Source organism: Schistocerca nitens, chromosome 8, assembly GCF_023898315.1.
Source record: "Schistocerca nitens isolate TAMUIC-IGC-003100 chromosome 8, iqSchNite1.1, whole genome shotgun sequence".
In the NCBI taxonomy this organism is placed as follows: Eukaryota; Metazoa; Arthropoda; class Insecta; order Orthoptera; family Acrididae; genus Schistocerca; species Schistocerca nitens.
Genome location: NC_064621.1, coordinates 355,778,199 through 355,804,668, shown reverse-complemented (window position 1 = coordinate 355,804,668; position 26,470 = coordinate 355,778,199). Strand labels below are relative to the sequence as shown.

The 26,470-nt window shown below is 40.6% G+C and overlaps 1 protein-coding gene across 1 annotated transcript in view; it reads left to right on the top strand.

Moving 5' to 3' along the window:
* The window catches only part of LOC126199564 (probable cytochrome P450 301a1, mitochondrial), a gene marked incomplete at its 5' end in the record, with an annotated part of 110,084 nt that overhangs the window by 77,634 nt on the left and 5,980 nt on the right, over positions 1–26,470 (top strand). The window contains 3 exons of the mRNA XM_049936486.1: positions 3,573–3,742; positions 16,118–16,196; positions 18,814–19,026. Of these exons, the coding sequence (XP_049792443.1) occupies positions 3,573–3,742; positions 16,118–16,196; positions 18,814–19,026 (462 nt within the window). The remainder of the gene's footprint in view (positions 1–3,572; positions 3,743–16,117; positions 16,197–18,813; positions 19,027–26,470) is intronic.

Here is a 26,470-nt window from a genome sequence, read left to right as displayed (position 1 = left end):
GGTTGAATCTCCATCTTCTCATCCTACATCTTTGACAAGGCAATTGGCTGAATGAGGATAACTTCTTATGCTGGAAGTCTTTGGCTGCCATTGCTGATGATTTTTATTTGAAATTTGAGTGAGGTGAAGTTCAAACCTGGGACTAAGGATATTTTGAATACCAACACAGACACTACCTCTAGATCATGGATCTCCCCTACCTACATATATTTCCTTCTAAAAAGTTTTAATATGACATGGAAACTTCAAGCAGGATGTAAATGATTTAGGAGTATGTAATCTTACCCTCCCATGCATTGCTATTAAATTTTTCATAGTGTCTTCATTATTTTTGAAAGCTTCGAGAGATGTAAGATATACAAAAGAAAAACTTTTTACTTATATTCATTTTCTCTTCTTGTTGGTTCCAAGTCTTGCGTCTACGGGTACATTCTTGTGGCTGAAACTTGGATTTAACATTGTGAGTTCCTGATGAGTAAATAACTGATGAAGATTTGCCTGTATATTTCTTTTATTTTATCCCATACTTCAATATCACACTGACTTCCTGATCTCCATTTTCATACAACTATCAATTGCGTTATTGTAGACAAAACTAAAAAAAAAAAACAAAAAAAACATGCATTTCTGTCAGAGACATGCCCACTACTACTAACATTCTGCAGTACTCAGAATATTCCAAAGAATTTACAAAGCAACAGAGTTTACAAATTTTCTTGACAAAAGAAGAATCTTCAATAAAATATATCACTATTCGTAAATGAGTCCAGAAATAAATTTAATAATTAGCATTAGATTGCATAAATAATTATGTGGATTTTAAGTATGCCAGAAATTTCATAATTTTAAAATATTTGTAAGAGAAGAATAATTTTATTGACACAGAGTGTAACAAATTAATTTCTTTTTATACATTTTAGTCTGAAATTTAATACATCATATACAAAATAAAATTGAATTCTTTCAGTGAAACGGCCAAGAGTATTCACCTATACCAGATTCAGGATTAATCCTGGTATTGGCTACTTCTATTAAAAAAAGGTTATGTTAGAAAAGGGTGTCCCATTACAAGTACAATGGGCATAAACAGAAATTTATCCAAGAGGAGCCAAGATTCTAAAACTGAAATTCTTGACATAACTGATTCAGCAGGTCTGCAGAACAAGTCATGCTTCATGAACTGAAGGACAATACACATAAAATATTGCATCTGAAATGATTGATAGATTCACTTTTGATACTTAAATATTGAGCGAATTTCAACAAAATAGGGTAAATAGAACTTCATATATCATTAATATGAATATGAGTGCTTACTGTTGAGAAGATCTGGTTGGACATAAACAAAAATTGTCATATTAACACCTCTCAAAGTGGAGAAACAGGGAACCTTTAAATAATGCTTAGTCAGCTTCGATGCCATCTGTAACAGTTTGTTCCCTTACATTACCACATTAATGAATGTATAGCATTACTTTCACGTTATCAATTTTTTAATACTGGCTGCTCAATTAACGTTCAGCAAAATGAATTTTAAAAGCTATGTGAAATATAATTCAGGGTTAGTCTACGGCTACATGAAGGTAGAAACTGTCTGAAAGCCACCCTAAAATTTGCTAGTACAATTGACTTTTGACACCCTTGGATTGAACCAAGGTACTCCTTGTCTTTCTACTTTGTCACATTATTGATCAGCCATACCAGCACAGCTTAATTGCCAGACTCATAGGTCTATGACTGTATTTGCATTGTACTGCACTACATGGAGTATGAGAAGCTCTCAACTCCTGAAGAAGACTTCTTTGAAGTTTTACACTTTTTTCTCTCTTCTAGCAGAGACAATGGTATTGGGTATTTGAGTTTGTAGAATAAGTAAGAATGTATACTCCTACAGTATAGGATGATCTGTTGTTCAGAGTCTACTGAAATCGCTCTGTCCTGTAAAAGTGAAAGTATAATCACAAACCATCATTGGTCTTCTTTGATGGACAAGACAGTTCCTTTCTGCAACCTCATAAGGGCAGAGAGAGATGACTGGGGACTATGTTTCCATACTGTTCCATTACTCACCTTCACTGTAGAATGATGCAGAATCTGCCACGACTACAAAAAGAAAAAAAAAAAGAGAGAGAGAAAGGAAAAGCTATTTTCATTGCACACAGCATCATTAGATCTGCATTTCAGTAGATTTGCAGTCAGTCATTGTTATAAGTGGATGAGAATTATGTTATGAATGAAAAGTCTGTATCTCCACACTAACTACTCCAGGTGGGCCCAAATGAAATGCCCACTCTTTCCTGCCCCCCCCCCCCCCCCCTCCTTTGCAGATGCCTGTGGGAATATGGGAGTAAAGGAAATTACTCATCAAATAGTGGAAGCATTGAGTTGTTAACCGGCATACTGGGGTGCATATACAAACAGCTACATTGTTCATTATAGCAATGCAGTATAGGTGAGAAACATACATATTAAAACCAATACAGTGCATCTGTTCACTTTTCCTACTACATTCTGTAAAACCATCATGTGTTTAACTGCTGTAGGCAGTTTGACTTTGCATATCAAAGCTGCTGCCAGCTTCCCTCCCCCCCCTCCCCCCCCCCAAATTCCTCCCCCCCCCCTCACCCCCCTCAGTTCCACTTCTGTCTGCATCTGGTGTAATCACATAGGCAAATATGACATCATTTACCAGAGGATTTGCATATCTGAGGTGGGATGTGGATACTGGTGTGGATGTGGGAAAGTGCCTAAAAACGACACACAGGCTGACCAGCAGATGGGCCACCACCATTAATGTGTGAGGTGGATCTGATTCCGGTCTGTCACATCTTCCTGTGTTCTAGAAGAAGGTACTTTAATGGGCTCGGTTACCTGGGCAGGTGTATGTATTAGTGTCACTAATTCCATGTGTTGTAGAACTGTTTACCTTCTACAGTGCTGAACTGGTCACTTGGGCACTGATTCTGTTATATAACGGGCTATAAAGAGACAAGATACTGTGTATCATTTTTATAGGTATTTTAGGTGGTTAAAACTTTTAAAATAATGTGTAAAATATAGGTCCATATAGTCTGCTTCTAAGACATTCGAGCAAAGTGAATGGAAATATACAGAGGAAAGTTAACTGAAATTCCTTAGCAGAAAGATAAGGTTGATTGATCATAGGACTATAGAAGGATGAGTCAGTCACTGTCATTCATTTTTACATTTCTTGTATGAGGAGCCTTTTCCAGTTTTTGTAAGTATTATTGCATTTTTCCTCTTGATGTACTTCTTGTCTTTCAAACTTTGTCATTATTCCATTCTTCCACATATTTTATTCTTTCAAGTTTTTGAGTAACATAGCTGTGCTCTCAGGATCCATTCTTATGGCCATTTTGTTCAGAATGACAGTAATTCTTGTTTCAAGAGCCAAATGTTTTAATGTTTATGTGATTGTTTTGCTGCTGAATCATTTCACCGTCTGTATTTCAAAAATAGCATAGCAGTTTATAAGCTTTGTTTAAAGTAATCCTAAAATTGTCTTTGTTTCTCTGTTGGAGCTATGTAGTAAACTGTTTTTATATTTACAGATTTCTATGGCTGTATGCTCCATTCTATACCAGCTGGCAACACGTCCTGCTCAACAAGAGAAAATACATCAAGAACTGTTGAATTTACTGCCATCTGCTGAGACACATATAACCTCCAGCCATCTAGACCAAATGCATTACTTGCGTGCTTTTATAAAGGAAGTGTTCAGGTATGTATCTTCAGCCATATAATAATGCTAAACAGTAATATCTTTCATAAGAACTATTTGATTCAAATTAAATGAACAATGCAAAGGAAAATTTAGTATCTTTAGAAAAAACTGAAATTCAGTTATCATTGCTTGCAGCAGTGTAGTGCAATATTTTCTCAACCACTTTCAGAGGTCACATGAGTTACAGGTGCTATACGAGTACAAGACAGTGCATCAAAAGCTGCTGAAGTGCTGATTCTGTTTCAGTAATTCCAGGTTACTCTGATATGATACTGGAAATATGGCAGCCTTAAACAGAGTCACTGACAATTGCGTAAAGGGTTTGCAAGGCAGCCACAAACATATCAAATAAATATCAGTGTTCTGAATAATCCCCCAAAGAACCATGGACCTTGCCAGAGAGGGGTGGTTTCTCCTGCTTCAATTGTGTAGATAGTCATATAGAAGGACCAACTACAAAAGAGGAATATCTGCGGAGAGGCCAGACAATCACATCATTCCTGAAGGGGACAGCAGCATTTTCAGTAGTTGCAGGGACAACTGCCAATATGGCTGACAATAACATTAGTGACCATGACCTTGCTATGTTGAGACTGTGAACTGCTGGAAGCAGAGAAAGCTGTAACCATTATATTACCCAAGGGCATGCAGTGCCATTGTAAGATCTGCTTCAAATCAGTCTTTGGACTGAAGACTGCAACAACAGTGCTATGGATGAATATGAAACTGGTAGTACTATTCTACCTGTGCATAATGAAAGACCTTGGTGATCATGAACAATAATAAGTCCAAGTGTCAGTTCTTATATCTTGCAATATTTCATATAAACATCAGAAAAATCTGATATCAACGTACACTCAAAACAAAAGAAGGCAGTAAGATGTCTAGCAAATCCCAAAGACTGCAAAGTGGAAAGTGTAGATCATACAACCACTGCATGCTAAGGTAAGTTCATGACAACAAGGAGTTTGCAGTTTGGTGAGATGTAATATAAATTAAATAGTACTGTATGTTAAAATTGTGTTTTCTGGGCTCCTGTAAATCCCTGCATACATGTGGACAAGGAAGTGAATGAACAGGGATTAGAAAGAGAGAGAGAGAGAGAGAGAGAGAGTGTGTGTGTGTGTGTGTGTGTGTGTGTGTGTCTGTGTGCTCCCCGCACGCGCGTGTGCATGTGCATGCGTGCAAGTGGGTGGTTGGGTGTTGGTGTGGGGAGGATATGTGTCTCTTTAAAAGTACCACATCTTGTCAGCACATTTCTGCAGTTTATTGGGACAACACTGATACAAAATCATTTTGTCACCGGGCTCTGAGTTGTAGATGAACACTTGTGGAAATTATATATATTTTAATTTAATAAAATTGCAGCCAAATAGCCATATACAGTTACTTTGCTTAACATTTTACATTTACATTTTACAATTTTGCATATTCATTTATCGATTTCACTCTTTTACTGCACAGTTCTATGTGATATCATTCACAGGCTTCATTACACAGTTCACATACACATCTTGTGGTTGGGTCATGATACGTTTTGTTTTTGCAGATTAGATGATGAAAGCCATGGATAGAAAGTCTAGTTGTCCTCCATGATCTTCAGTTGCTTTCTGGAATCCCTGGTATGTGGCATCATATATCTAAGACTGATGTCTTCAATTAGGAATGTTTCTCTCGCTAGCAGGTACACTAGTCCAGATCTTGTTGTCTTTGAGAGACCTAGTGCTCTTTTTAGACATGTCGATTTTACCTTTTCTAGTGTTTCTAGATTTTTTTCTGTCAGGTGGTCCCATATAACCTCCATCCCATAGGCCAGGATTGGCAAGATTTTTGTGTTGAATAATTTCATGGTTGTTTCTAGACTGAGTAGGCGGATGTTTTTGATGTACTGTATTGCTATTATTGCTTGGACTGCACATTCTGTTGTATGTTTTGTGAAGCATTTGGCTGTTGGTTGCAATGTCACTCCTAGGTATTTAAAGTCTGATGAGATTTTTATTTTTTGTCCTCTGATGCTGATTTTTGCATTCTTGGGTGTTTTGCCTCCTTTTCTGAAAATTACCATTTCTGTCTTTGTTATGTTTATGTATATCTGTTGAACCTACGGCTATGTTGTCAGCGTATGCATATACATGCACATCTTCTTCATTTTCTCCAATTCGGAGTACTTCTTCAGTGGCAATAATGTACAGCAAAGGGCTCATTGGGTCAACCTGTAAGACTCCATTAGATTTCAGACTGGGGTTCAAAAAAAAGAGGTTGTCTGATATTGTGATTAAGTTGTATTCGAGGATTGACTTGATTATTCTTGCCCGTACGCTATCTTCTCCCATTGTGTTTTCCAGTTTTCTGACTATGAGGTCTTTTTCCAATAGGTCAAAGGCTTTGGTAAAGTCTATGAACACTGTGTAGAACATTTGTTTCTTTTGTAGCGCTTCGTCGATGTTGTTTAGAAGAATCCTGACTGCCGTAAGTGTTGATCTTCCAGATATGAAACTCATTTGTCATTCTGGGAGATGACTGTCCACAGAGGCTTGGATTTTTTGTATTATTATCTTTGAAAACATCTTGAATTGAGTATTTTCCAGGCCTATGCCTCTGTACTTGTTTGGGTCCATTGGGTCTCCTCTACCTTTGTAGAGAACTTTTATTGTTGAGTGTCTCCATTGTGTCGAATTCTTCCAAGTTCCAGGCATTTGTTAAATAGTTTGGTCCATATGTATTGGAGGGCCTCTTTTGCATATTTTATATGTTCATGATATACATTATCGGGTCCTGCTGCTTTCTTGTTCTTCAGTGCTTTTATTACTTCTTTCACGTCTTCTTCATTTAGAGGTTCCCATATATTCCTTAGTTTGATGTTGTTTCTCTTTCTTTGGGGGTGTTTTGATTCCCCGTTTGTTCAGTATCTTACTGAAGTGGTCTTCCCATTCCTTCAGGTTTATATTTGTTGTATGAGCCATTTTTCTTGGTCTTGCTGCTATGTATGGGTCTTTCTCTGCTTCATCTGCTTCTCTTTTTGCCTCTCTTTCTATGTATTCTTTTTTCTTCTCTTCTATTAGTTTTTTATAAATTCTCCTCTCTTCTGCGTACAGTTTGTATGTTTCTTCGTCATGCTGGTTTCTTAGTCTGTGGAGCGTTCTTAGAACAGTGTTCCTTTTGCTGTAGCATTCAGCATCGAACCATCTTTTTGCCGTTCTTGTTTTGAGGATTGTTTGTATCACTGAATTTTTTAGGTCTTCTATTTGGTCTGTTGCTTTTTCAAGGTCTCCTTCCTCTATGAAAGTTTCTATTTGTGTCAATTGTTCTTGCTGGTTTGCTAATTTTTCTATATAAATTTTTCTTTGTGTGATTTGGTGGGTCTTTCTTGCTGGCGGTGACATGACGATATTTATTTCTATCTTCATTGGAATGTGCTTTCGTATAGGAGTAATGGAGTCATGGCATATTGGTTGAATACTTCCTTCTATTTCTCCTCTTGTTAATGCGATATCAATGGTGCTTTTCCCATTGTGGCATATGTATGTAGGTATCTGTACATCGTTAAGTAGGGTGAAACCATCTTCTTCTAGGGTTTCAATGACTAGTTTTGTTTTATAGTTTTCTGTGTCTATTCTGCAGTTGAGATCACCTGCAATAATGGCGGGTTTGCTGTCGCATGGTTTGATGAGTGTGACTATTTCATCAATTATTTTTACAGCATTTGTGTGTGGTTTAAAATAGGCTGCAATTATATTTATGTTTGCTGCTTCTACTAGCATACTATTTTCTTGTTTTATGATTTTTTTGGGGGCGTCATCCAGGGTTTCAGTAGGATAGATATTCCTCCCATGGGTTGTCCTCTTTCTCCCTTCTTTGCCATTAGGTGATAATTATAGAAATCTTTATGTTGCCAGCTGTCTATCAGGGAGGTTTCTGTTAGAACTGCAAGATCCGAGTTTTGCAGAATGTCTGTTGGTGTTAGGTTAAGAGCACTTTTTACTCCCTCTGTATTCCACAAGACTGCTTTTATTTCTTGCTCTTCTGGTTTTCGTCTTAGTTTAGTTGAGCTCTGCTCCCTCTTCCATTGATCGTCTTGGGAAACAAAATCGACATACTTTTATGTTTTCTGGCCAGAATTCTGGTTCTTGTGTGATTTGTAGCTTTTCAAACGGAATGCCTACTTTGAAAGCTTTTTTGGCATCCAGTGTGTACAGTTCTTCACGTTCTAGTTGTCCCAGTATTCCGTTCTTGTTAAGGTATTTCACTACTGTAGCAGTTGTGGTGGTTCTCTTTAAGTTACCGATGTATAGCCACGCTGTTGTTTTTACTGCTTGCATTTCTTCGTCTTTTTTTGTACATATTATGGTTTTATTATTACTCTGGTTTCTTCTGTACCAGCTCCTCCCTATCACAGTACTCCAAGTCGGTTCCTCTAGTTCATTAACCTGATTTCGGGTTTTATTATGTTGCTCATGTGCATTGATTTGGACTTGTAGCTGATTTTGTTGCTGGAGCAGAGGATTTCTTTATATTGTCATTCCCTCTGGTTTAACTTTGTTCTTGCATTTAGTTTTTATATTGTTTCCATCAGTTTTGGTTTTCTCTGTGTCTAGGTGGCTTTCCTTTTCTAGAGTTTTCTTTATTTGCTCTTGTATTAGTATCCCTAGTTGGTTTTTTAGGAAATCAGTTATCTCCTCCACTTTATGCCTCAGTTCTCCCATTTCTGTCTTATTTCTGTCTTTTTTTGCTTTTTCCAGAAAGCTACCCACATCGATGTCTCCGTTGAAGTTCTTCTCAGATCCTGTAGGTGTCTCTTCCGTCTGTCTCTGTCCGCTACGTGCTGTTTCCTGCGTTTTGCCAATAGATGTCGCTAGGTGACTAGCAGTCCACTGTCCGCTATGTGCTGTTTCCTGTGATGGTGGTTATAATAGTGAATGTTAAAGTCCAAGTTCCAGTATAGCATTTGGATTCTAAGTCCAGAGAACAGACAAATCAACATTGAACAGCAGGTCCACCACTTCCCAGTTGTGGAGTAGAACATCACACAATGAGAACTGGCTTGTAGATGTCAATAGTGGCATTAAATAAGGCACCATAGTTAATGGAACTGGCAGTTGGGGTCATTGTACATTCTGGGCAGCCATTTGCTGAATGTTATGAGTGGCCAGTCACTGTGGTTTGAAGCATGTGTGTGTGAAGGAGGCCTGCAATGCTAGCAGCATGCTGCGCACAGAGAAGTGCAGCCAACAAGAAATTTTTGTCTGTGCATAATAGTGGGCCACTGCTCAGTGCAGAGATTTAATAGTGGTGGATACCACACCCTACTCCCCTTGGGGAACAGGAAAGCATCTGCTGTGAATGGACGCCACATTCATGGGTTCCTCCTCCAAGACCTCAGCATCATTGTTGACTTGGGGCACAGGAGTATACGGACGAGAACATCCTGGCCAGGGGCAAAGGTTGCATGGTGTGGACTCTGGCAACAGAGCAGGTGGAGCAGGAGAGCATATCTTGCGGTTGGTGATTGGGCGACATCTCAGTTTGGCAAAGGCAGCCTCTGGGGCTGTATGAAATCTAGGGTAAGTCGCTCTTGTTGGGGTATGGTGTTGGTCAGCTAGCTGTGGGGCAAAAGGCATGTATAAGCCTGGAAGCTGCACCCTAAAAACCTTCTGGTTTCAGTGCTGAACGATTTTTCCCAGAATCTAGGCTGGTTGCTGACCAAATCCTTTCATCCATGCTAAGGTGTTGGGGTCGAACTTGAAAGCAGGCAGTGATGGTGCTGGCTGTGGCGTTTACATGAGTAGGCTGAAGAGGGTTCAGGGTAGCCATCCTCAGAGAAGTCCCACATAACTTTTGTCTCCTATGAGTGTGGACCTGTAACTGCCCAAAAAAACATTGATGCATTGGTGGAGTGATCCTGGAGATATCTTTTCATCTGAGTTTTGAAAGTGTGGACCATTCTCTCGGCTTCTCCATTAGGTTGTGGATGGAAGGGGGGGTGTTGAATGTGGCAAGGTAGAAAAATTTATCTGTGTGAATATGTCAGGTTCATTTTGCATGATATTCTTTTTGTCCAAAAGATAGGTCAAATAGGTACTATTCAGTAACTATCATGGTATGTAGAGCTAACAGCTCTTCACTTGTACCCTGTAGAGACCTTACAGGGTAAAGACAAAGTACACTGAAAGTAGCACAAAAACTGTCAAAACATTGTTTGCAACTGTCACTCCCTGCATGCTGACAGCTACAATTTGATCATCGGTCTGATATCAATAACATTGTTTAGTTACTGAAAACATTCATTTTGAGCACAAAGGTTAGCTATATTTCATGTTGTTTGAAAGAAATTGCCTATCAGAGACTCTGTATACTTATATTTTTTTAGCATTGGCTAAAATGTACAAGTAAGAAGGTAGGTACATGCTGTGTTCTGCACATACAGAAGTGGAGAATACTTTGCAGCATTAGCATTGTGCTCTTTGTCTCCATCCTATGCCATTACCTGCCCTCCTAACTGGCAATACTGCGGTAACTACAATATTAGGACACTGATTTTGTCCCTAGAAAAATTTATGTGCCTTAGAAAACTGCTTCTGCTGCTGTTGCACAACACATAATGTGCGACACAACACCTAAACTAACATGAAAATCAGTGGTAATCATTTTACATGCACACACACTACAGACAGGAATGCAGAATGATGCTATTAGCTGAAGTATCACATGGTACCCATCCTACTGTGCATCACCCCACCATCCACCACCTTATGTGCACAACACTCTAGTATAGTTTATGCAGTTGAGTGACCTTGCTAAAAACTCTCATTTTCACCTTCTAGACAGCTGAACACACATGCATGTACAATACTGCTTGCCATGCACTGTTCCTTGAACCTGGGTCATCAGTACTTTGGCCCCTTTTCCTATAACTACTTTAGGTTGCCTCCCATACAGACAGGATAATTTTTCATAGAATCACTCCTTTAGTATTTGGGAGTAGGGTCCAACAACAGTTTTCAACAACTGAACATGTATACTGGTCTCTCAGTGCAATTGTGTAATGCTCATCACCCAACTTCACTCATAGCTCTCTCCTGACATTTCTTTATTCACTTTTCTCCTTTTCCCTGTACTTCTTTTTGCCTTTTTGAACATTTCTCACATGACCCTTCCTTTTTTCCTTTTCCTAATCTTTTTACTACTATTAGCATTTTACATTTTTTGCTTGGACATTTATTAACAAATGTACTCTATCAATACTTCTCAATTTTTTTTGGTGTAGTATGTCAGTACTGTGGCTAACACACTTCATTTTCTTTCAAAGAGTGTGGAAGTAAAATCCTTGTCTAGGCATTCTGATTGAGGGCACAATTTATTTAGTTGGCTGTCCTTACTCAAATAAGCATTCCTAATGATCTCCATGGTAACAGTCACTGTAAAGCAGCTTCTGAAGAAACAGAGGTTACTCTATAATGGGTGTAAAACAGTCTCGGGCTATGGACAGAGAGGTGCTGAATGAAATGCATTTGGCTGTCAAGGGAGCAGTGCATGATGCTTTCAATGACTGCTGTAGCAAGATATTACCAAATGATATTTCACAAAACCTAAAGAAATTCTGGTTGTATGTGAAGGCTGTAAGTGGCACCAAAATTAGTGTCCAGTCCCTAGCAAATGAGACAGGAACTGAAATTGAGGGAGGGTAGCAAAGCAAAAGCGGAAGTGCTTAACTCCATTTTAATAAATATTCCTTCACAAAGGAAAACACAGGAGAACTGCTGCAATTTAATTCTTGTACTACTGAAAATGTGAATGAAATAAGTCCTAGTATCAGTGGCATTGAGAAACAACTGAAATCACTGAAACTGAACAAAGCTACTGGGCCTGATGCAATCCCTGTCAAAGTCTATACCGAATTTTCACCTGAGTTAGCCCATCTTCTAAGTCTTCTAACTGTGCCCTATTCTTGGAAAAAAAGCACAGGTCACACCCATATACAAGAAGGATAACAGATGTGATCCACAAAGCTACTGTGCAATATCCTTGACATTGATTTGTTGTTGAATCTTATTCTATTTTAAGTTCAAATATAATGAGGTACCTTGAACAGAAGGACCTCCTCACTGGCAACCAGCAATGATCCCGAAAACAGAGATCATGTGAAACCCAACTCTCACTTTTCTCACATGACATACTGTAAGCTTTGAAACAAAGCAGTCAAGTAGAGGCAGTATTTCTTGATTTCCAAAAAACATTTTACTCAGTATCACACCTGTGATTGTTGTCAAAAATATGGTCACATGGGGATCAAGTGAAATTTGTGACTGTATTGAGGACTTTTTGGTAGGGAAGATGTTGCATGTTGGGACCCTTGCTACTCATGTTGTATATTGATGACCTTGCAGACATTATCAATAGTAACATCAGGATTTTCACAGATGATGCAACTATCTCTAATAAAGCACTATCTGAAAGAAGCTTAAGAAAAAATATTCAGTCAAATCTTGATAAGATTTCAAAAGTGGTACAAGGACTGGCAACTTGCTTTAAATGTTCAGAAATGTAGAATTGTGCACTTCAAAAAACATAACCCCCTAAGGCTACAATATGAACCAGTCACTTTTGGAATCTGCCAACTCATACAAACACCTGGGTGTAACAGTTGGTAGGGATATGAATCAAATGGTCAGTTGCGAGTAAATCAGGTGGTAGACTTTGGTTTATTGGTTGAATATTGTGGAACGGCAATCAATCTACAAAGGAGATTGCTTACAAATAACTCATGTGACTGGTTCTAGAATATTCTGCAAGTGTTGGGATTGTACCAAAAAGGATTAACAAGAAATATTGAACATATACAGAGAATGGCATCACAAATAATCACAGGTCTGTCTAATCCATGAGAGAGTATCACAGAGATATTGAAGAAACTGAACAGGAAGACTTTTGAAGATAGACGTAAAATATCCTGAGATAGTCTATTAACAAAGTTTCAAGAAGTAGCTTTAAATGATGACTCTAAGAATATACTACAGTCCCCAATGTATCATGCACATAGGGATCATGAGGATAGGATTAGAATAATTACTGCATGCACAGAGGCATTCAAACAATCATTCTTCCCACGCTCCATATGTGGATGGAATGGGAAGAAACTCTAGTAACTGGTACAAGGAGACATATCTTCTGCCATGTTCATCACAGTGATTTGCTGAGTACAGATGTAAATGTAGATGTAGATATCTGTGTTGAGAACACTTCAGACACTAACTTTTCTTCTTCTATTTCCAAATAGCTAAATTTACTTCTGGGGTAAAGGTTCACAGCAGCTCTTTATCAGTAGTCTGTAATTTTAGTTTCAACTCTTACAATCCAAATTTCCTGTCTTTTCTTACTTTTAGCCACTGTCAAGTGGCTTTTTTTGCCGCTGAACAAGCCTAACATCTTGAGCTTTTGTGTGTGTGTGTGTGTGTGTGTGTGTGTGTGTGTGTGTGTGTGTGTGTGTGTCAGTGTGGTTTTTTTCCTCTGTCTTCCTGTCACACCTTTTGCTGTTTCATCTGTCTCAGTAGCTGACAGTCAGCCTCCTTTCTTAGATATAATGTCTGATCAGGTCACTGTTCTTCATACATGTTTTTCATTTATGTTTGCAACTATTTCTCTCATAACCAGATCCAGATCAAACATAATTATTTATGAACAATTTTTGAATACAACAAGCAAACTGTAAAATCATGGTGATGGCATCACTGCATAAATTTTCTGAAAGGATTTAGGGACCCGCTAGAAAACTTAAATATGAATGAACAGTCACTGATTTTAAGTAACCTTGTCAAAAACTGTTCACTTGGAAAATGAGATGTTAGTACAAAATATGCATAAATAGCACAAGGTAAAATTATAAAATTTAGTAACGTCAAGTTATATAGCCAAATCAAGTGTAAAAGTAAAGCTAGAGAAAAAGAGGAATAAGAAAGTTATAGGGAACAAGGCAAAGTATGGGATGAAAATACTGTATGAATGAATAGAAGTAAAGAATCTGAACAACAGGGAAATTGTTACTGAATGTATACCTTGAAATATCTTCAATAATTATAAATTAATTACAGACAATATAGCCACACAAAATACGATAAAAAATTGCAACTGGTAAGAAATACAGAATTGTCATAAAAAGATAGAACTTCTTAAATGAATCCAAAACTCTTATCATAACAAACTTTTGAGATACATGTTAACACTGTACTATAATCCTGCTACTACTCAAGCCTGTGAATTCAGAAATATTTTTTCTAGGGTACAAAGTTGTTGATCTATATTAAGGTCTAACAATACAGTCTCAGTAAAAATACTGAGTTTTTTGTGTCCTTGTAAGTTAAAATGTGTCTGTTGCCCTTCACAATGTACAGTACACCATGGGACAAAGATGATGACACCAAGATGGCATTCACATCACACAGTAGTAGCTAGCACTTATAAACACAAAAAAGCTTATAGAAACACTGACATTGTTTGAGTCATCAGTCACCTCTTCATCCCAGAGTATCACTTGCAACCTATGTCCTCAATTATTTTCTGAATGTATTCCAATTCCAATCTTTGTTTTCCTCTACAGTTTTTACCCTCTGCAACTCCCTCTAGTCTGATATCTCAGTACCTGTTCCTTCTCCTTGTCAGTGTTTTCTATATATTCCTATCCTTACCGATTGTCCAGAGAACTTCCTCATTCCTTACCTTACCAGTCTGCCAAATTTTCAACATTCTTCTATAGCAGCACACCTCAAATGCTTTGATTCTCTTCTTTTCTGGTTTTCCCACAGTCCGTATTTTGCTATCATACAAGGCTGTGCTCCAAATGTACATTCTCAGAAATTTCTTCCTCAAATTAAGGCGTATATTTCATATGAGTAGACTTTTCTTAGCCAGCAGTGACCTTTTTTCCGGTGCTAGTCTACTTTTTATGTCCATCACGGTTTATTTTGCTGCCTAGGTAGCAGAATTCCTTAACTACATCTATTTTGTAATTATGAATCTGAATAGTAATTTCTCACAGTTCTCCTTTCCACTACTTCTGATTATTTTCATCTCTCTTCGATTTACTCTCAGTCCATACTCTGTACTCATTATATTGTTAACTCCATTCAGCAGATCATATAGGTCTTCTTCATTTTCACAAGGACAACAAAGACATTTATGTATCTTGTCATTAGCACCCTTTCACCTTGAATTTTAATTCAGATCCTAAATCTTTCTTTTATTTCTGTAACTGTGTCTTTGATGTATAGATGGAACAGTAAGAGTTAAAGACTACATCCCTGTCTTGCACTTGTCATTATTTGCAATCTATGAAATTGTGTGGATGATGTTTTTTCCAAAAGTCAGATGGTATGTTGCCAGGCTCACACATTCTACACACCAACATAAAGAACCGACTGAGGTGGTGCAGTCGTTAGCCTTCTGGACTTGCATTTGGGAGGATGATGGTTAAAACTTGCTTCTGATCATCCTGATTTAGGTTTTCCATGATTTCCTTAAATTTCTTCAGGCAAAAACTGGGATGGTTCCTTTGAAATGGCACAGCAGACTTTCTTGCCAAAATCTAACATTTCAGGCTTTATAATCTAGTAGCCGTTGGATATTTTTGTACAAACAAAGAGGAAGTGGTCTTCAAGTGTTCTTTGGAATCCTCCACTTACCTGTATGAGTAGTCAACTTTTCATAAAAGGTAACAAAGGAGAAAGCATGAAAGCATAATGGATCTGGACGATATCACAAGATAATTAGGTTTAGTATCTCATGTGCACACAGAGATTTATAAATCAGTATTGTAATGTGAATTTTATGTGTATTCAGACTTCAATCACAGCTTAGTAATGACGAAGAGCAGATTGAGCTAAAAAGACTGTGTAGAAGACATAATGCAAGTTTGAGAAACATTGAGAGATCAGAGATGTGAATTTCTATCTGGTGACTGAAATCAGATGTCAGATAAATTAAAGTCAAAATCATGGATCACACATGCACACACACATACATGCACAACTAAACTTAAACACTATTCCTATGTAATGCTGCTACTTTTCTAGATGCATGATTAATGAATATTTCAGGATGTACTCAGCTGTTGTCATTCTAATTGTGTACCTCTAGCTACTGCTTAGGCTGTACACTTATTTTTGTCTACAAAAAGTGTCACTGCTGTATCTATCTGCTCTATTACTGCAGGCTTTGTATTTTTCCTACCATAAGTTCAGTGTTCAGCTTTTCCTGATTTACAATTATTTTAATCGTTATATATTTTTAACAATATTGATGTATCAGTGCATCTATGGCTCATTCTTTTTTCTTTGTTATTTGCATTACTCATCTAGTAATTTCATTCTGATATCTTTCTAGGATGTACTCAACAGTGATTGGTAATGGAAGGACACTCCAGCAGGACACGATCATTGGTGGTTATCACATACCAAAAGGGGTAAAATGCAATGAAACCTCTGTTCATAATAATAATAATAGTAATAATTAGTAACTGATCTCTGCAGCTATGTATTTTAAAAATTTTTTTATCAATTTCTCTTATAAAGAAGTGAGTGTAGGAGAACATTCTTGGTGTGACAAAAAGTGACATCAATTATATGAAAAGTATAGATTCTTGCTCATCATATACATGAGATACAGAGTCGGAGACATGCACACATGCAGGCTTTTAGCCAAAATGCCTAATATAGACAACAAACAAACATTCATGAAAGCACAACTCTCACTGTCTCTGGCCAATGTGGGTGGACTGTGAGCAACTGCAGCTGATTTGATAGGGGTAATGAGGAGGCTGGGCTGTGATGGGGACGAGGAGAGACCTTATAATCCTACCTACCAACAAAGGATCCACCACAGGGATTGCTTGGTGGAAGGACTCCACCAGCTGTCACATTGATCCACCTACAAACCTTGCCACAGTGACCTCATTCCAGACGTACAACAGGATCTCCAGTCGCTCCTCAACTCCTTAAGACCATCTCAGAACCCCTCCCCTATCTCTTCCCTCACCCCTACAACTCTCCACACTCTCATCTTCTACATGCTTCCTACAGTCCATAAAACAAATCACTCAGGATGTCCCATTGCAGACAGTTACTTAGAGAATCTCTTCACTCATGTTCCATCACCTGCAGCCTGTTACCCTGCCTATATCAAAGACACCAACCATTTCTGCACTGACTCTCATAGATTCCTTCTCACATGACACTGTGCTCATCACCACTGATGCCACCTCCCTCTACATTAACATCCCTAATACCCCTGGCCTTGCTGTGATTTGAGCACTACCTTTTCCAATGCCCAACTGACTCCAAATCTACAATCTCCTTCCTGGTCACCATGATCAATTATATCCTAACCCACAATTACTCACCTTTGAAGGCATCACCTACAAACAAATCCATGGACAGCAATGGGCACTGACATGGCACCATCCTATGCCATGAACCATCTAGAGGAACCCTTCATAACCACTCAGAATATCATACCTCTCTTATGGTTCAGATTCACTGACGATATCTTTGTGATCTGGACTGAGGACGAGGTCACCCTATCCACATTCCTTCAGAACCTCAACACCTTTTTCCCCATTTGATTCCCTTGGTCCTCCTCAACCTAACAAGCCAACTTCCTCAAAGAAGGGTACATCAATACCTCCATCCATATCAAACCTACCAACCACCAATAATACCTCCACTTTGACAGCTGCCGCCCATTCCATACCAAGAAGTTCCTTCCACATAACCTAGCCATCTGTGGTTGCTGCATCTGTAGTGATGAAAAGTCCCTCTCCAAATATACCAAGGGTCTCCCTGGGGCCTCCACAGACAACATTACAATCCAACTTTGTACAGAAGCAGGCCTCCTGTGTCTTGTCTCTCCAGTCAGCTACCATCTCCCACACTGACACAGTCTGGCCACAAATGAATACTCCCCTCATGACTCAGTACAACCCAGGACTGGAGCAAGTGAATCACATTCTACGCCAGCATTTTTACTATCTCTCATCATGCCCTGAAAAGGGGAGTATCCTATCCACTATCCTTCCCACTCCTCCAACAGTGATCCATGGAACCTATGCAACACCCATGTCCTTCTGTTGTAATAGACCTAGGGGTAAGAGCTTTATTGTACATACATTTTCTGACCACCACCTACTTCAATCTGGTCACTAGCATCACCTATCTCATCAAAGGCAGGGCTACCTGTGAAAACAGTCATGTAATCTGCAAACTAATTTGCAACCACTGGGCTGCATTCTGCATGGGTAGGACAACCGACAAGCTGTCTGTCGGCATGAATGGCCACTAATAAATTGTGGCCAATAGTCAGCTGGACCACCCCGTTACTGAACAAACACAATATGCTTTCACTTCAATGACTGCTTCAGAGCCCATATCACTTAAACACTCCCTACACCCTGAACAGCACAGGTGGTATCTCTGCCTGCAATACATCTTACATTTTTGCAACCCCCCCCCCTCCCCCCGGCCTCAATCTTTGCTAGAACTTGTCCTTCATCCACCTATCCAATTCCCTGCTCCTACTCTAGCACTGCACAGCCTTCTGTTTCACCAACACATCCAATAATCTCTCTTTTTTCCCTGTCCTCTACTTCTCTACTAAATGAACATGGGAAACTTCCTAAAAAATCTTCAGACCATCCATTGTACCAGACCAAAAATTAATAGTAGGGTGTGCAGGTTAATTCCAAGGCTGCCTCACCTCCTTATATTGTAAGCTAGCATATTGTATGTTGAGCTACAGCACGTCATATTTTTATGTTGTATAATTTTTACTACTATCATTGTTTTTATTGTTATTTCTCATTTAATAATTTCTTATTTTAAAGTTTTATTTTTTCATTCTGCTTTTTTATTTTAAGAACATATGGATATATTCTGATGTACTTTATTACTTAGTGTCATTTCAAAGAGGATGAACTGAATAAAAATTAGATAAAAAGAGATAATTATTTCATTGATGTGAAATTTATCAGTAATGGTTTATACTTCTGTATTTACTATCTAACAGTTGGTGTCAAATATTTGCAGGTGCAGCTTGTATTCCCAACAATAGTAACAGGAAGCATGGAGAAGTATGTGAAAAATGCTAAGCAGTTCTTACCAGAGAGATGGCTAAAAGTGAATGATGGTGGCTCAGGGCTGCATGTACACCCATTTGCTTCGCTGCCATATGGCCATGGTCCACGGATGTGTCTGGGTCGCAGATTTGCTGATTTGGAAATGCAGATACTACTTGCCAAGGTAATGTGCTTGCAATTTAATGGTGTTGCCATATATTTGAAGATTATTCAGTTTGAAGATAAAGTCTTCTAGGTTGCTAGGTCACATGATTGACATTTGAGCCACTCTTCTGGGAGTGTCTTCAGGATCTTCAGGCATCTCCAATTAGCAGAACACAGTGAGAGACCAGTGTAATGTTCACTTATAAAATGGAGTTTTCACTTTCTTGTTCTGAAGATGTGGAGTTATTGAGTAAAATTTATCTGACTACTATTTGTTGACCATTTTCATTGGATATGTAGCGATAACAGGCAGGAAAAGATAGGGGGAATTTTATCAAAATATTATTTTCATTCTGTAGAGATGAGTTTCCTTGTTGTTGTTTGTATTCCTCCTGCACTGTGGCTGGCTGTTTACTTCCTTGATGGTGTGGAGCTACTAACTGGAAGCCCATGGCCATCTTCTCTATTGAAATTGCTTCTGTTGTTAGAAATCTTGTTTGGTTCCCAGACTTTCATTCTACAAATTTTATTTTCTTTATATGCTCTTCTTTTTTTTAATTTTGTATTTTGGTCACAATTCTTGTGATGTTCCGCTACTGCAGAGTTCACCCTTTGTTTTACACGTCTGTGATATTTGTGCCCATCAATCCATTCTCTCAGTCCAATCTCTCACTGGCTTTCTGGTTTCACCTACACACACTTTGCCACAGACACACACCATTTCATAGACTTCTGAGGTATAGAGCTGATCAGGTATGCCTATTTTGTGGCAGAAAAAGTCTTGCAGTTTGTTCTTTATTCCACAGTTAATACTATTTCAGTATCAGTTACAATAGCAACTTGGAATCACAGCAGCATTTCTTAAAGGAGGCACCCAAGGCCAGCATCTATGATGGATTATCCATAGAGAGCACTTTCAAATGAAATAGTATTAACTATGCTAATAAGAAGAGTGAAGAACTACCTCCCCCTTCTGTAAGGTTACTGTTTGTCTCTAGGTTACTGAGCACATAAGCAAAATGATTCAGAAACATGAAATAAATACAACTCTCTTCTCCTATGTATCAGTTTTCAAGTGATTCAGCTCCATCCATAATATCACACAGACCCTGACTAGAAAACAATATGATTTTGATGTCTCACACAGAAAAAGTACTCCTGGCCTTTGTAATGATATTCTTCTTTTTATTGAGACATTTTTAAATGTTTTTTTTTCAATATCTCTTCAGTATTATTATGACATTTCTTAGTTGATTTCATGAAATTTTTACATTGTTCATATGAGTCTCAATTTTTAAAACCATTTTTGTAGCTCTTGGCCCACAACCCAAAGTGTTTTATTTGGTTGTGCAGTGAAAATTTCTGTTACTGGTATTCACTCTATCTGAATATAGTTGCCTAAACAACTCTGTTGGCTTCTTTTTCCTGCTGCCACTCTTTGAATCATGCACCAAACATTGTATTTTACCAGTTGTTCTAACACATTGACACACAAAGTCGTGTTGTATGTATTTGCACAATTCTGGTATTGTTCAAATAATGCCAAAGGGAGTGAAACTGCTTGAAATTGGAGCATTGGAACATAGCAATTGGAACCAGTTCAGAGTTCCCAAAGAGACTTGTGAATTCATTGGATTTATAAATTTATCTCAGTACTTTCAGCAATTGACAAGAATAGCAATTAAGCAAATCAACTTTCTTAGTGTCCAGGCCTCCCAGATGTCTTACAGGTGACTCTAGACAAAAGAAAATAGAATTATTATAAAGCTGTCTTGTTCGCAGTCGATGTTAATTTCTGACCGGCTTCAGCCTTTGAATTACGGACAATCATCAGAGTTTGCACTGTAATAACAAAATTAACAGTGCTATATTACATAGAGAAGCCAATGTTTTAAAAGTATACTCTAAAATGATGTATCATTACCCATCTGGATGACAGCGATGGCACCTGACCCGCTGTGGCTGCCTCAGTTACTGTAACTGATACTGATGGCTAAGCAGCCACCAGTTATACAGGGTAGAGAGAGGGCACTCCAGAGCTTCAGGCATTACTGTCAGCCAATGGGGAATAACTTACATATCGTTTAAAGATGTAAAAAACACTTTTTCTAGTGTTTTTCAAGATTTTAAATAACTGAATACTAATAGAAATAAGTCAATATCTATAATTTTTATATTAATATGCTGTACATTTTGTCTAATGTTTTTTAAGACTTTAAATAGCTGACTACCAATAGAAATAATCAGTATGTATAATTGTCATGTTAATATGCCATACTTTTGGTTTCACTACCCGAATAAATAGCAGTAGCTGTAGAACTAATGATCTTATAGTGCTAATTATTTCATCCACATCACGCTCTGTACCTCACACAGTAGATTGTCATGCATTTTATGAGGCTGGTTGTAAGATAGATTGCTGTTGTTGTTGTTGTTGTGGTCTTCAGTCCTGAGACTGGTTTGATGCAGCCCTCCATGCTACTCTATCCTGTGCAAGCTTCTTCATCTCCCAGTACCTACTGCAACTTACATCCTTCTGAATCTGCTTAGTGTATTCATCTCTTGGTCTCCCTCTACAATTTTTACCCTCCACGCTGCTCTCCAATATTAAATTGGTGATCCCTTGATGCCTCAGAACATGTCCTACCAACCGATCCCTTCTTCTAGTCAAGTTGTGCCACAAACTCCTCTTCTCCCCAATCCTATTCAATACCTCATCATTAGTTATGTGATATACCCATCTAATCTTCAGCATTCTTCTGTAGCACCATATTTCGAAAGCTTCTATTCTCTTCTTGTCCAAACTAGTTATCGTCCATGTTTCACTTCCATACACGGCTACACTCCATACAAATACTTTCAGAAACGACTTCCTGGCACTTAAATCTATACTTGATGTTAACAAATTTCTCTTCTTCAGAAATGCTTTCCTCACCATTGCCAGTCTACATTTTACATCCTCTCTACTTCGGCCATCATCAGTTATTTTGCTCCCCAAATAGCAAAACTCCTTTACTACTTTAAGTGTCTCATTTGCTAATCTGATTCCCTCAGCATCACCTGACTTAATTCGACTACTTTCCATTATCCTCAATTTGCTTTTGTTGTTGTTCATCTTATATCCTCCTTTCAACACACTATCCATTCCGTTCAACTGCTCTTCTAAGTCCTTTGCTGTCTGTGACAGAATTACAATGTCATCGGCGAACCTCAAAGTTTTTATTTCTTCTCCATGGATTTTAATACCTACTCTGAATTTTTCTTTTGTTTCCTTCAATGCTTGCTCAATATACAGATTGAATAACCCTGTCTCACTCCCTTCCCGACCACTGCTTCCCTTTCATGTCCCTCGACTGTTATAACTGCCATCTGGTTTCTGTACAAATTGTAAATAGCCTTTCGCTCTCTGTATTTTACCCCTGCCACCTTCAGAATTTGGAAGAGAGTATTCCAGCCAACATTGTCAAAAGCTTTCTCTAAGTCTACAAATGCTAGAAATGTAGGTTTGACTTTCCTTAATCTAGCTTCTAAGATAAGTCGTAGGGTCAGTATTGCCTCACGTGTTCCTATATTTCTACGGAATCCAAACTGATTTTCCCCGAGGTCGGCTTCTACCAGTTTTCCATTCATTTGTAAAGAATTTGTGTTAGTAGTTTGCATCCGTGACTTATTAAACTGATAGTTCGGTAATTTTCACATCTGTCAGCACCTGCTTTCTTTGGGATTGGAATTATTATATTCTTCTTGAAGTCCCCCCTGCGGGTTCGGGGGTAAGAATAGGCCCGCGGTATTCCTGCCTGTCGTAAGAGGCGACTAAAAGGAGTCTCAAATGTTTCGGCCTTATGTGATGGTCCCCATTAGGGTTTGACCTCCGTCTTTCTAAATTATTCCAAAGAGCGAGCCAATTGGGGAAGGGCGCCTTACATGGTGCACTGTATCCGTCGTGCATTAAGACCTTTAGCCAACTTTTTCGTCGTTGCAATGGTGTCCTGCTCGTTTTCCGTCTCTTGGGTGGGAATACGTCACTGGGTGCGATTACCACGCTGCACTCTGCAGTGTTGCTTTTAACTGCTACGACGACGTTGGACATTTTTGCACCTAAGATCCAGCACGGTAGCCAGTCCATTGGTGTGGGGCCGCCATGTACCCTCTTGGTTGTAGCCCCCTGACAACACAGGAATCGCTCTACTGATGCCTGCGCCGTTAACTCCCCACGTATGCCAAGGAGTAGATGCCCGTCTCCCTGGGGCATCAGGACTCCTGGCAATGGACATCCTGCCAGGTGGCTATTGCTGCGGCTGGGTGGCGCCCGTGGGGAGGGCCCTTGGTCGGAGTAGGTGGCATCAGGGCGGATGACCCGCAATGAAGTGTGGTACATCATCTCTCGCTGGCGGCCAGCCGCCAGCAGTCTCTAAGCGTTCTCGGGCTCACTTTAATGCTCAAACGTACGATCCGAAAACGTTCCCCTCTCTGGCCACGCCGCGGGAGGAGCGTAAGTCTCAGGATGGAGGTAATAGTTATTCGCCCCGATTCTTAGTCTGCACGAGAGCTGATGGGGAGTCTTTTCTATCCACAAAGCCTCAGTTCTTCGTCGAGCATTTAGAGGACAAGTTTGGGGAGGTGGAGGGCTTGTCCAAAATGCGCTCTGGGTCAGTACTGATACAAACGGCATCCTCCGCCCAGTCACGCAGGTTACTTGCTTGTGACAAGTTGGGGGATGTTAAAGTTACCATTACACCACATAAGAGTTTAAATATGGTCCAGGGAGTTATTTTCCATAGGGACCTACTTTTGCAGTCTGACGACGAGCTGCGCGCCAACTTAGAGCGTAGAGGTGTTCATTTCGTCCGGCGCGTTCATCGGGGTCCGAAGGACAATCAGGTTGCTACCGGTGCCTTCATCTTGGCCTTCGAGGGTGATACATTACCGGAGAAGGTCAAGGTGATGGTCTACCGTTGTGACGTCAAGCCCTACATCCCTCCCCCGATGCGGTGCTTTAAGTGCTGGAAGTTCGGGCATATGTCCTCTCGCTGTACTTCTAGCCTCACATGTCGAGATTGTGGACGCCCATCTCATCCTGATACTCCATGTGCCCCGCCTCCCATCTGTGTCAACTGCGGAGAGCATCATTCCCCTTGCTCGCCTGACTGCAAAGTCTTTCAGAAAAAGCGCAAAATCATGGAATATAAGACCCTGGACCGGCTGACCTATACTGAGGCCAAAAGGAAATATGACAGACTCCATCCTGTGAGAATGACATCTTCTTACGCAGCTGCTACAACTGTGCGAGCCCCATCAGTTTCGAGACTTCCAGCCATCTCGATAAGCAGTAAGACTCCTCCTGCCCCCTTGCCTGTGGAGGGCTCTACCCAACCGGTTGCTCCTGCGCCACCTACCTCAGGAGCAACCTCCTTCCACCCATCGGGGACGTCCGTCCCTGCTTCTCAGCCGGAGAAGCGTCTAACTTCTTCGGCTACTCTCGCCCGTAAGAGTTCCCTTGGGACCCTCCCTTCCCAGGGTTCCACCAGCGGGAAGGATGACGGCTGACAGTGGCAGAAGTCCTCACCATCGGCCGGGCGTAGGGCTTCACGATCCTCCTCTGTCCCGGAGACTGAATCGGTGAAGCCTTCCCAGCCGGTGAAACCCAAGGTTCAGCGAGAGAAGTCCAAGAGAAAGACCTCTAAGGCCAAAGAACTTGCGGTGGCACCAACCCCACCGCACCTTTCGCGCTCTGCGTCTGCGGATGAAGTCCAGATTCTAGCGTCCGCTGAGGACGTTGATCTCGCTGGTCCCTCAGACGCCATGGATGCCTCTCGTACGGGTACTGAATCGGTGGCAGTGAGTGAACAAGCGGCGTAAATTGCCTTCCCAGTCCTTCCACGCCTTCTCAGCCATGGACAATATCATCCTCCAGTGGAACTGCGGCGGTTTTTTCCACCATCTCGCTGAGCTCCAACAACTTATCAGCCTTCACCCTTTCTTCTGCATTGCTCTTCAAGAAACTTGGTTTCCAGCAATGCGAACCCCCGCCCTCCGTGGCTATCGGGGTTATTATAAGAACCGGGCAGCATATGAAAGGGTGTCTGGTGGCGTCTGCCTCTATGTCCTTCACACTCTGCACAGCGAGTCTGTCCCTCTCCAAACACCTTTAGAGGCTGTCGCTGTTCGGGTGTGGACGCCACAGGCTGTTACCGTCTGCAGTCTTTACCTTCCACCGGATGGTGATGTTTCGCTGCATGTCCTGGCTGCGCTGATAGCCCAATTGCCGCCACCTTTCTTGCTATTGGGCGATTTCAACGCCCATAACCCTCTGTGGGGTGGGTCAGTGGCAACAGATCGAGGCGCCATCGTTGAGCATTTATTGTCGCAGCTCGATCTCTCGATTTTAAATGATGGTGCCTTCACACACTTCAGTGTGGCGCATGACACATACTCCGCCATTGACCTTTCAATCTGTAGCCCTAGCCTCTTACCGTCTGTCCAATGGAGTGTGCATGACGACCTGTGTGGTAGTGACCACTTTCCGATGTTTCTGTCACTACCACAGCGTCACTCTTCTGGGCGCCCTAGCAGATGGGCTATGAATAAGGCTGACTGGGCCTTGTTCTCCTCCACTGCCGCTCTTGAGCCTCTCTCTAATGACGACATTGATGCGGTGGTTCAATCGGTCACCACCGGCATCGTTACTGCCGCCGAATCTGCCATTCCGCGTTCCTCTGGGTCCCCTCGGCGGCGGACTGTGCCTTGGTGGTCGCCTGAGATCGTTGCAGCGATTACAGATCGCCGGCGGGCCCTACAGCGTCACAAGCGACATCCCTGCATTGAACACCTGATCATCTTCAAACGGCTGCGTGCGCGGGCCCGCCGCCTTATCCGCCAAAGCAAGCAGGAGTGCTGGGAGCGGTACGTGTCCACCATTGGCCTCCATGTCACTCCATCGCAGGTCTGGGCCAAGATTCGACGCGTCTACGGCTATCGGCCACCTGTCAGCGTCCCTGCGCTCTCACTGAATGGAGCAGTTTGTACTGACTCCGACGTCGTTGCAAACCACTTAGCAGAGCATTTTGCTATTAGTTCCGCTTCTGCGAATTACCCTCAGGCCTTCCGCGCCATTACAGAGCGGATGGAACGTCGGAGCCTTTCGTTTCGCACCCCCCATCCAGAATCGTACAATGTTCCATTCAGTGAGTGGGAATTCCGCAGTGCCCTTGCCGTTTGTCCTGATACCGCTCCTGGACCAGATAGCATCCACTGCCAGATGCTGAAACACCTCTCAGTGGACTGCCAGCGACGGCTCCTCGACCTTTACAACCGTATTTGGGTCGAGGGTGAGTTTCCGTCGCAGTGGCGGGCAAGTATCGTTATCCCCATTCTGAAACCAGGCAAGAACCCTTTGGAGGTGGACAGCTACCGCCCCATTAGCCTCACCAACGTTCTTTGCAAGCTTCTCGAACGGATGGTGA